The following is a 13084-nucleotide window of genomic DNA, read 5'->3' on the forward strand; positions in this document are numbered from 1 at the left end:
GGAATCGAACCCGGGAACCCGGGTGTGGGAAGCGAGAACGCTACCGCACGACCACGAGATGCGGGTGTTCATTTAACAAAATCACCCTGTAAGGAGAATAAAGCCAGTTGTGTTTTACACAAATTACGTATTGCTTCTTTGAGAGAAGGTCCTCATGCAACGTCATAAGGTTTAAGTTTACATTATGCAGTAGGATTCTGCAACAAACAGACATTAGGGAAACTGGCCTGTAATTCTGTGTAACAATTACTTCATCTTTTTTTTTTTATTAACAAAAATGACTTGTGTTCTTTGCCAGTCATACAAGATTATTCACAGTGCACGAGATTCTTGAGAAACATTAGCTCAGAGAGGGCTTAATTCTGCAGCACATTTGAGGTAAAAATCGAAAAGGAAAGGCAAAGAAAGGAAACGAATTCCATCGGGGCCAGGTTCCTAGATCTATTTGAATATTCATAATTGTTTCACAAGACCAGTACTTATTTCAGCATCATTCAGTGGTGAGTTTGTAAACCATTAAAAAAGTGATACAGCAACAGAATCATCATATATGAATATATTTTCATAGGTAGAATTTAATATTTTGTGTTTCCTTATCCACTGTACGGTAGCTTTTGATCTGTTCACTGAATTGTACCATTCAACCAATGTGAGTTTTTGCAATCTTTTATTACCATTAGAAATGGAGATCAAGATCAGATAGGAGAATCTGACGAAGTCTGTGTCATGTTTCGAAGGTATCATCCTGGTGTTTGTTTTAAGTGGTTTAGGAAGACAACAGAAAACATAAATCTGGATGACCAGATGGAAACTGAATTCATATTCTCTGAATGTTTGTCACCTTTTATCTAAATGTTTCCATTTCAGATATGTGGGGCTTGTTGCATGTTAACTTTCAAGGAGTAAATACATGAAACTTAAGTTTACTCGTATTACAATGGGAAAGATATAGGTCTGTGACTATCTTAATAAAATTTACGAACCATTATACTTTTTTCTGCTTCCATTACTTTTCAACACAGAATAATTTGACAGTTTGTATTTCAACAGCACGTTTTTGAAACTCACCATGGATAAACTAATTGTGGTAACAAAAGTGACTAAAAAAAGTTAAGTTTTGTAAATAAAATGAAGTGATATTCCAAGCCAGACTTGTTGAAAGTTCCATTCCGTATGTCAGAGATGGCAAAAGCAATGTACAATAAAAACTAGGCTTGGGAATGGAATCCACCACTCTGCAGTGAAATGTGTAATGAAATGAACCAGTTGATAAGACTGCTGACAAAAAAATGTTGGGACTTCGATTCTGGACCACATCCTGCACACAGCTTCAACCCACATAATGGCAAATGTCTGCTTGTGTCTGTGTATATGCGGATGGATATGTGTGTGTGTGTGTGTGTGTGTGTGCGCGAGTGTATACCTGTCCTTTTTTCCCCCTAAGGTAAGTCTTTCCGCTCCCGGGATTGGAATGACTCCTTACCCTCTCCCTTAAAACCCATATCCTTTTGTCTTTCCTTCTCCTTCCCTCTTTCCTGACGAGGCAACCGTTGGTTGCGAAAGCTAGAATTTTGTGTGTATGTTTGTGTGTCTATCGACCTGCCAGCGCTTTTGTTTGGTAAGTCATCATCATCTTTCTTTTTAAATATAATTACTGAATAACATTTATGTGAAAATGGCAGTTTTGAAAGAAGTAGATTTACTGTGGATTGAGTAACACACTTATTAACAGTCATTGTAAGTACAAACAGAAAAATTGCATGTACTTGATTGACATCACTTATGCATAATGACAGATCTCTAATTACGTGGTTATCAACTGCATGTTAAGCTATTACTTCCATATCACAATTAATTACATATTAGCCTTTATCCATTCAAAATTCTTTGTGCCAATGCCATACTTAGCACCATATTTCATATGAACATATACAACAGTGTACAGTCCCAAATCCCTGTTGGAAATACATGAAAACAGAATTTATCTGTCATGTATGAAGAATGCAAGTTTTTTAGCACGTACATGCAGGATGTATTTGATCCTGGGCAACAACTTCTCTAAGCCTCTCTGATTTGAGTTATATGTTCTAATGAAACACGTTATAAACAATATCAGTTATACATGATATAGGTAAGATATGAATTCACCAGACTGAGATTCCAATAAACTATGCTGAGATCATGCAAGGTTGTTCAGGGAAGTAGAGCACAGAAAGACAACACATAACTACATGTTATAGGTAACTTAGGAACTATTTCTGCTGTATAACACAAGAATCATTTCTGTGGCACTATGAAATTCATTAGAAACTGATTATCTACTAACCTTATCTCTGTAAACACAGCAAACTATACATTGCACTCAAAACATTTCTATTTTTTTCTAATGTTTCACTGCACATATGCAATTAGATGTGCAGGCAAAATCTTTCAATTTATACACAGTCTGAAACAACATAAAGAGGAAACATAATTTTGCAAAAACTAACATTTAAAAGGTGATACAGGATCTTAGCTGTGAATTTCTTCTCAACGAACACTATGCCACAAAGTGCATCTGCGTCATCCTGCAAGGCACTTCGGAAATTTCTGCCTTGAACATCGAACTTTCCAGACCCAGGTCCAGCCTTTCGTAGTTGTTTCGATGAACGTCCTCTTCCAATCACTGCTCTGCAGGGAGTGGAAGGCTCACTCTTCTGATCATCATAGTTATCAAAATATGATTTTGTCAATGTATTATTTAAAGACACTTCACTACTCAAATTCTCACAGAAAGTGGATACGTCATTCTTTGTCAGCACACTAACAACACATTCATCCACATTATTTTCTTCACTATATCCCTCATGTAAGGAAACATAAGCATGGTATTTACAGTGAATACAGTCACAATTATTGATATGCAAAGTTCTTAATAAGCTCACAGGAGACAGTTTATTTAGTTCAACATGACACAAACTTTCTGAACTGGAATGCAAGCTCCTCCTACACGAATTCCAAACATTTCTTAACACATTGGCTATTGAAAATTGTTCACTAACAATCTTCAGAGTACTACCATTCATGTGGACATGCTTTCCGTGAATGTCTTCATCCCCACAAGTCCGTAGAGAACAGTTGTATATGCAAATTGGAAATGAACGATGCTTTATAAAACAGTTCATGCTGTTGTTATCATATATGTGATTGGACATTCTTTGGCATTCAGCTGTATCACATATACTGAAGGATAAGTCTTTGCATTTCACATTATTCTGAATTTTGATTGCATCAACACTTGGCGAAAAGTTTAGTGACAGGAGTAAAGATCTGTCATAACTTAATACAGAAATAGTTTCTTCTGGAAATTCTCTGTTTTTAATCACACCACAACATTCAGGAACAGTGCATATTTTAGTGTCTTTTACAGACTGATTTTCTTCTCTAACACAAAGACATCGGACAGGTTTAAACTGCTTGATGATTTCTAAGAGACGAAGTACTTTTGGTGAAGAAAACTTTAGTATCTTTTCTTTTTCAGGGAGGCCCTTAAAGTAATCATCACATACAGCCCTGAAACAGAACAACAAAGCATTGCAATCACAAAATATTGACATCAGAAATTATAATGATTAATGTGACTGGTGTATTGTTTACATACTCATGTTGCATTTTTTGCAGATTTTGTTTGAAACGTTGTATAGCATACAACTTTTACGTTAGAATGTTGTGACAATGAGCACTATGAAAATCATACCGGCTACAAGCTTAATTTGTATGTCGCTTTTTAATTTTAATTTCTGCTTAGATGAAAAGAGCTCTGTAATCACCAAACGAACTCTAGGAAGGTGTCATTGCTTTTTCACCAACTGAATGCAAGGATCTTTTGTAATATGGATTGTGCTAATACTTTGTAAAAATCAATCAATCAATCAATCAATCTATCTATCTATCTATCTATCTATCTATCTATCTATCTATCTATCTCTCTCTCTATCTCTCTCTCTCTCTCTCTCTCTCTCTCTCTCTCTCTCTCTCTCTCTCTCTCTCTCTCTCTCTCCCTGCCTCCACTTTTCCTTGTTTATTTTGAGTTTCAACATGGTGTACTTTGGAATATAGGAGTTTCAAAAAGATTTCGCACATTCTAGTTTCATAGACTACAACACTCAATCTTTCCTAATGGAAAAAAGGTAATAACTCTCCCATAAATTTATTATGAAAAAATAAATTTGGGTCATTTCTTAAGCAGGATAAAATCTGAGCACCATATTCTCCTGTCATAAAAATGCTGATACCTACTTACTACAATTTTTCAATTTGAAAATGTCTTTTGAGACCATGAGGTACCAGCCTTTTGTGCTGGCATCAGGTCTAAACTCTGTCCAGCTCATGCCTTTATCTGCATCTACTAAGGTATATGCATATCAAACATAAATACTAGTCACAGGCAAATTATGCAACCAAATAAGGTGTCCACACTGGCTCAAAATTCCAAGGGACAATGGTGAACAAACTTCAAGAATGAAAACATGAGAAGAGATTTCAAAACAAAGACATAAATCCTAACATTTGTGAACAATGATTTGCACGCCCACAGACAAAGCTATCCAAGGACAATTGTGCTAACTAATGGAGCATGTCCCTCAATAAGCATGACAACTGTATGAGTGTATTATTCAGCTGAAAAAATGAAATGCAAAGTTGAAGAAATAACTGGAAATATCAGTGGAGTTGTGTCAATGGCACCTAAGATCACAAATACACAAAATTAAATTAAAAGAAAAATGTAAAAACTGACAAATATTTCTTAGACTGGGGACTCGAGAAAGGGAAGAAACCAAGTTACTTTAGTATGAATAACAAAGTTTTCATTGACAGAGGAAGTCACTTCTAATAAGGGCACCAAAGGAATCGTTTAAATTGTGAGCATCCTGAGAAAAAAGACTTCTTGGCAACATATGAGTGGTATATGTAATTTAATAAAGAGTCCTTATTTTTGTAGTATGCTGTAATGGAAGAAATTGAGGAAAAGTAACTATTACACTTCAATTGAGACCACAGACATATGAGGAAGTTGACCATCTTTTGAACTGGGTCTGAAAATGCGAACTATGTGAAGCTCGGAAAGAAATAACTGTAGATTGAAATAACTCCAACTTCCAGCTAACTTAATCACAGGAGCATTTACAAGTAATTAACATAAGAAAATGTTTGTGCACTTTACATGGCAGCCAAGATTACTCCATAAAATGTGTGAAGAATGCACTTAATATAAAATCCATTAAAACTTGCCTAATGATGAACTGTGACTTGCCACGTAAAATCTGATTCAAAAGACTGACAATGGAAATTCATACTGAGCAGCAAATGGTAAAAAATATTTGACATTAAACAAGTAAGTGGCACACTTACACAAGGATATAGATAATGCTGCAAGACAGGCCAATGAGAAATTTTTAAGACAAACATGTTACCCGTTGACTCTAGGTATTTCTCATCAGCTGAAGAGAAATTTTGGGATTTGTGATAATTAAGGACTAAATACCATGGACCATTATGAAAATGACCATGGTTCATAATCTCACTAACTTCAATCATAAATGACTCGTAATGATAATAGGTTCATGCAACTAAATACCATGTGTAACTGGATTGTTGCATACTAGATGAGAAAACTGGTAAGGAAAAGTAGTATGATATTACCTGTCTACAGGAACCACATGCATTCCAAGGCAGGCTAACTAACTGGCCAGGTAGTTTGTAGACCATCACAGAAGAGAGCACCGAATGACTGCCATAACTGTTATCAAGAGAGACATGTGAGCCCCTTTTGTGTGAGCATTTGCTCATTAGCAAACAACTGAGCACTAATAAAGAAATTCTATCTGCAGTTTATATGTATTTTCAGTATGAGAACAGTATAAATTACACTTTCAACAAAATGGTTGGGACAGCATTAGCTTGGAATGGGAAATGAGCAATGAGCAAGAATATAAAATTGTGCATATGGCGCAAGAACACTCCTAACAAAAAAACAAAGTTAACTGGTATAAAATAACAATAACAGCTACACCACAAACAATGGTTGGAAATTTATAAATTAAGCAAAATGGTACCGGTGCCAAAAACCAGACTGCAGTTACCCTATCTAACAAAATGCTATTCACACATTTCACTGTATTATGATACAAAATCTTGAGGAAGCAAACACAATGTACTTCAAGTTTTGAGGAATGTTTTGGAGAGACTGAGAAGAAATGCAAACCCATGTGGTAATATGTTTCTGCAATGTACAGTTCACATACATCAATGTTCATGAAAATTGCAACACCCAGAAGGATACATGTGACTGAAATGAATGTTGTACCACAGACTAGGAAAATGACAATACAGAAATTATTTGCATTACTAAAGTGTACAGTTCTCTGGCTGCATACCCAAAATAGTTTGGAGCTCTTGCCTGTTACAACCAGGACCTCTAAATATGGTAGACTAGAAACAAAGAGTGTCGGGATGTGTAATTTTCCTCCATATGGCTTGTATGTGAGTCACTTAAGCTTTAATGGTGGTTGCTGAATGATGATGTCCAACTACATCCCAGAAAAAATAAATTAGTAGTAAAGGAGACCACTCAGTGAGTAGCACAAGCATTGAGTCATTGGCAGGGAAGCAAAATAGAGAACTGTGCAAGCTTTGAGGAGAAAGGCGACCACTCTCTAAATAACAGAAGTGTTGAGTTATCAACAGGCACACTCAAAAGAGAATAACAACTTTGCTAGCTTTTGGAAGAAATCCTATGAAGAGCTACGGTACAAATACAAGGTGTGTGTGTGTGTGTGTGTGTGTGTGTGTGTGTGTGTGTGTGTGTGTGTGTGTGTGTGTGTGTTGGGAGAGGCATGTGTATTTGTACTCTAGCTCTTCTTCACAGGATTTCTTCCAACAGCTGGCACAGTTTTAATTCTCTTTCGAGCATGCCTGTTGGTGACTCAACATTTCTGTTATTTATCGAGTGGTCATCTTTACTCCAAAATTATTTACATTCTGCAAAAATTTCTCGTATTATAGTTACATTCCAGAAAAGTCTGACACACAACACAGGCCAGGTAAACAGAGGCATTGATAGTCTTTGAAGAATGCTCTGCCCTGCTGAAAAACTGCATGTGGGTAACCCTAAAAAATGGGTAGCACCCCAGAACCTACAATTTCCTTCATGTAGTGTTTTTTTACTCAGATTGTCCTTAAATTCAAGAATCAAGACCCAACACTGTATCTAATGGTGCCCTAAACTATCACACATAGTACATCAAACAATAATTGCAGATAGACCCACACAGTTGCCGTGCTGCAAAAATAACTGTATGGTCCATTACTAAGATGAAGACAAGATGGTCATTGTGTTGTCACGATGAATGGTCCAGTATCCACATGTGGCTGCATACAGCCTTCCTCCTGTATCTTTTATCAGAAAGAGTAAATTTAAAAACTCTATTCTAAAAAACTCACAGAATACTCAGATATAGGTGCAATCAATCATACCAACACTGACAATGTCATTTGAGAATACATTACAATCAGATCTAACTACTAACAGCAGTTAAAATATCAAATCATTAATGCCACTTATGAATTGAAGCTGATGATAAAATGACTAGGTTCATTAAAAACAATTTTCACATAATATCTTTACACAAATTATCTTTTATTGAAGAAAAAAAGTGGAACAAAATACACCTACTGGAATGATCTTGTTATCCTCTGCAGGGCACGAAATGAAGTTTAATTTATGTGAACTTATAAATGATGTTAGTCACATATATTGTGCAGCAATTCTGTTGAGGCTTTACTGAAACTTATTAACCTGTACAGTGTTAATGATCAAATGTCTTCTCAATGCATACACATGTGAAATGTGTAGAATCCAAGCTTCCTTCGTTAGTGCAGAAGTGAAAGAGTGGCACCAAGTAGTGAGTACAGGTATGCTGGGGACGCGTCCTACTACTACATGTCCCTACATCATGTATCCTCCACAAACAACCCTAACATGTGTGGTAAGGGATGGTGTGAGTATCACTTTCATTTCATTCTTTCTTGTTCAATTTATGTATGGTGTGTGCGAAAAATGGTTGTCAGCAATCCTCCAGATGGGCTCAAATTTCTCCGATTTTCCTGTCACGTTCATTTCAGAACATGTATGAGGGAAGAAGTGATAAGTCAAATAACTCTCTTTGAGAGACAGGCTATTGGCACTTTCTAGATGTGAATTAGATTGGAGTTTTTGTTTCCAAACTGCAGTGGCTTTTTCCTGTTTCTTACAATGGCTAAAACAGGCAAAGGTCCCGAGTTCGAGTCTCGGTTGGGCACACAGTTTTAATCTGCCAGGAAGTTTCATATCAGCGCACACTCCGCTGCAGAGTGAAAATCTCATTCTGGAAACATCCCCTAGGCTGTGGCTAAGCCATGTCTCCGCAATATCCTTTCTTTCAGGGGGTGCTAGTTCTGCAAGGTTCGCAGGAGAGCTTCTGTAAAGTTTGGAAGGTAGGAGACGAGGTACTGGGAGAAGTAAAGCTGTGAGTACCGGGCGTGAGTCGTGCTTCGGTATCTCAGATGGTAGAGTACCTGCCCGCGGAAGGCAAAGGTCCCGAGTTCGAGTCTCGGTCGGGCACACAGTTTTAATCTGCCAGGAAGTTTCATATCAGCGCACACTCCGCTGCAGAGTGAAAATCTCATTCTGGAAATTATATTTATCAGACTGGAAAAGTATGCCATTTGGAAGTGTACCGTACATATAAAAGACAATGAGCTGAGTCACCTGGAAATTGTCAAAGGTGAAAAAGGTGCAAATTGAGTGACTTCATAATTTGCAAATATTTAGGAGCAGCAAACAATTTTTAAATAAATATCATAAGTAATATTCTCTTATCTAATATTGTTCTCAGAGATCAAACAAAACCAATACAATGAGCCAAAATGTAACAATGTGTTTGGCTACCTGTTGCTATCATACATTATCTTTTGCAAATTCCAATAACATGTATACCTACTTGCAGTCTTTTATTGTTTTCCACACATAATTTGAAACAGAATTTGTTTAGCCGAAAGACCATAGAGCCTTCTTCGTGTAAAACATCACTTTCTCTTTAGCTGGTTCTTTTTAAGCAGAAACTCCCTAACTTTTAGGATGTAGTGATCTATTTATTACTTTGTCAGAGTAGCCACTCCTTCTAACAGTAATTCTTAAATTATTGAGCTCATCCTTTATACACTGCGACTCACAGATTCTTTTACCACCATCCACCAACATTTTAATCACTCCTCTTTTCTGCTTGGGATGGTGATCAGAATTTCTGTGGAGCTATCTGCCCATATATGTGGGCTTTCAGTAGAGTTTGTGCTCTGGAGTTCCACTGCAAAAATGAAATTTGTTCTCCTTTTTGTTTTTCCATTGCGAAATTTACATTAGAATTAATATTATTAACAAAATTTTGAAATTTACTGAGTTTGGTTTCTCCATGAGGCCATGTAAGGAAAGTGTTATCAATGTACCTAAGTCAACTAGTAGGTTCCTTCTTGGTAGTCCACATAAAAATTTGCTACAACTGCACTGAGTGTGTTCCCTAAAGGCAACTCATATGTTTGCTCATAGAATTAGTTGGTTCATTAAAAATAAGTTGATGTGAGACACTGTTCAAAGAGATTTGCATTTGCGAAAATATGTTCTAACTGTGGCACCACATCATTCAGAGGACCCATGGTAAACATTGATATAATATAAAAACTGACCATAATATTGCCACCAGCTATGTGGAGTAGCCATTAGCATCTTTGGCTGGCATGACATGTGTCATCTGTTCAAACCTAACCACTAGCAAATATTTTTTTATTTAGTATTTATCACTTATAGAAGGTTCTTCAAATTTATTATATTTGTAGTGTCTGCATATCCTTGAATATGCAATGCTTGTATAAATAGCAGCACCCTCAGTAAAGCAGGCAGTTTTGTTCTGTCTGTACATGCCTGTCCTTAATAAAAATGCTTTCTGCATTGGACTTGACTGTGGTTATAACAGTCATCATTTGGTGGAGAGCAAGGAACTTCAAAACATCTACATCAGCAAGGCTCCATTTAAGCAATATCAAAGCCATCACTTATGTGGACAGGAACTGGAATACAAGTAGCATGTTGTCCCCAATGTCCTAATTTTCAGGAGACCAGTAGATTCTTAGCAAATGTGTAGTTTTATATGGATGGACCAGTCTAGCAGTGGTATGATAACAATGAAGGAAGATAAGCTTAATAGTTGGGACAAATTCCCAGCCAAACTGAAGAAAAACAATTGGTGATAATTAGCAGCATGCCTGTTTAGTGGTAGAACAATTGAAGAACACGGGCCAACATTATGAAGAAATGACACAGTCTTACAGACAGAATGTTCTAGTGGTACACCACATTGTGAACCCAAATACAAAAGGCGCAGACAAAACATCACAACTGACAGGAGTCACAGAAGATACATACCAAACTCTTCTGGAAAAATATGTCGCAACAGGGGTGTAAACTAGCTCACATACATAGTGGGATACTACAAGTGCACCCTGGATAATGCTAAATGAGCGACAGAATGTCAAATCAAACACCTTTCAGCTGTCTAAATCTCCAAACTGTTATTTTATTGGATTATCAGTTTTGGAGATACATTATGTCACCTTCAGGCGCCTGTGTACAGACAGCAATGGTAACAGTATGAAATAGATAACAAAGGGAGTGGTGCAAGTCATATATACAGTTGTAATATGTAATAACATAACAATACCAAACTGTACAGGAAGTTACATCAAAGTTACTGATAAATTAGGAATAAAATACAAAAACAGATGCACACTGTATTAAGATAAACTAGGGAGCAAAGTATCATGGTGTAATATTAATGCAATGCTTGTGAAACAACTGGAGTGAAATAATTTAAGTCGTATACTGATAAGCACAGATTGAAGGTAAAACATTTGATTCCATGTTGTCATATACTAGTAAAAATTAAACCAATTACTGGAGGTCAACCCCATAGCTATCTTTATCATCATGTTCCATATAAGTAATATCTAATAAAATTGGAATATAAAGTTACATCAGTGCATGAGGATATTTTTCTTCTGTCATTGTAATTACAAAAATTCACGATTTTTTTCACCAGACGCATTTTGATTTATTGAGGTAAAGCATCATCAGTGGTCTGTAAATAAGCTAGTTACATTTTGATTTGTTTTTAGATCAAAAAACAGTACGTTAAGAATACGCTGATTTGTACTTACGGTGATTTTTCGGCTGATTTCTCACTTATATCGGTAATGCCATCTGCTAGCACATCATTGTTTTTCTGTGTTAGACACTGATAATTTTGGTCTAATTTTTAGATTTTGTGCAGCACTGTGCATTTCTTGTGCTTTTCCCAACACACTTTTATGCACACCACTGTATTCTGTTTGTTTTTGTGCTTCAGGTATGTGTTGTTGTTTGTGTTTTGTGGAGTTGCCAACATAGCCTTTTCACTACTTTGTCTTCGACCTACATCATCTTTAAAAAAAATTTGATTATTGTATGTGTATAATTCTATTTAGTTACATTTCTGTGTATTTATGTACTATTTTTTATTTATTTTTTGTTTTTTTTTAGGAGAGCGGGAAACCATGATGAGTGGACATAGGCATATAGCAGTGTGATGGAGTGTGAGTTAGAGGAGAAGGTGAGGAGTGAGAAGTGAAATGAAACAGTGTGTGAGGGAGGGGGAGGGGGGTTGTGGGAGAGTGGGAGGGGATGAAGGATGGAAAAGGCTCTTCTTTTTCATGTAATTTCATCAGTTATTCTATATAGCGTCTGGTTTCCAATATCAGACCATTTAAATATGGTACATATCATTCAACATTTGTGGCTCATCTAAAAGAAGAACATCATGAACCAAGCAATATTGAAAACAATATGAATATTATCCAAAGCATTAACACAAAACAAACAGTTGCTCAATGACCAGGTAAATATTGGAAACCAGACTCTATATAGAAAAACTGATGCAATTACATGAAAAAGAAGAGCCTTTTCCATCCTTCATCCCCTCCCACTCTCCCACAGCCCCCCTCCCCCTCCCTCACTCACTCACTGTTTCATTTCACTTCTCGCTCCTCACCTTCTCCTCTAACTCGCACTAAATCACACTTCTATATACTTATGTCAACTCATCATGGTTTCCACCTCTCCTAAAAAAATAAATAAAATAAAAAATAGTACATAAATAAACAAAAACATAACTAAATAGAATTACACACATACAATAATCTAATTTTTTTAATAAAATGTTGTAGGTCAAAGACAAAGTAGTGAAAAGTTTATGTTGGCAACACTACAAGACACATACTACAACAACAACACAACTACAACAACACATACTTGAAGTACAAAAACAAACAGAATACAGTGATCTGCATCAAAGTGTGTTGGAGAAAACACAAGAAATGCAGAGTGCTGCAGAAAATCTAAACATTAGACCAAAATTATCAGTGTCTAACACAGAAGAACAATGATGTGCTAGCAGATGGCATTACCCGATGTAAGTGAGAAATCAGCCGAAAAATCACCATAAGTACAAATCAACGTATTCTTAACATACTATTTTTTTATCTAAAAGCAAATCAAAATGTAAATAACTCAATTACAGACCCCTGATGATGCTTTACCTCAATGAAGCAAAATGCATCTGGTAAAAAAACAAAAACATGTTTGTAATTGCAACGACTGAAGAAAAATACCCTCATGAATTGATGTAACTTTATATTCCAACTTTATTAGTTATTATTAGTATATGGAACATGATGACAGAGATAGTTATGGGATTGACCTCCAGTAAGTGGTTTATGTTTTGCTAGTATATGACAGCATGTAATCAAATGTTTTACCTTCAATCCGTGCTTATCAGTATATGACTCATATTATTTCATCCAGTTGTTTCATGGGCATTGCATTGGAATTACACCGTGATTACCTAGGCATAACATGCAATATTGATCTCTGTTTAGTAGATACTTTTTTACAATCATACGAGATATATATTTTGCTCCC

General features: G+C 36.1%; 1 protein-coding gene across 1 annotated transcript in view; it reads right to left on the reverse strand.

Annotated features, from left to right (window-relative positions):
- Positions 1-13084, reverse strand: part of LOC126183590 (endoribonuclease Dcr-1-like) — a 295755-nt gene that overhangs the window by 151204 nt on the left and 131467 nt on the right. The window contains exon 9 of the mRNA XM_049925687.1: positions 2490-3552. Within this exon, the coding sequence (XP_049781644.1) occupies positions 2490-3552 (1063 nt within the window). The remainder of the gene's footprint in view (positions 1-2489; positions 3553-13084) is intronic.

This window comes from Schistocerca cancellata, chromosome 4 (genome assembly GCF_023864275.1).
Source record: "Schistocerca cancellata isolate TAMUIC-IGC-003103 chromosome 4, iqSchCanc2.1, whole genome shotgun sequence".
NCBI lineage: Eukaryota > Metazoa > Arthropoda > Insecta > Orthoptera > Acrididae > Schistocerca > Schistocerca cancellata.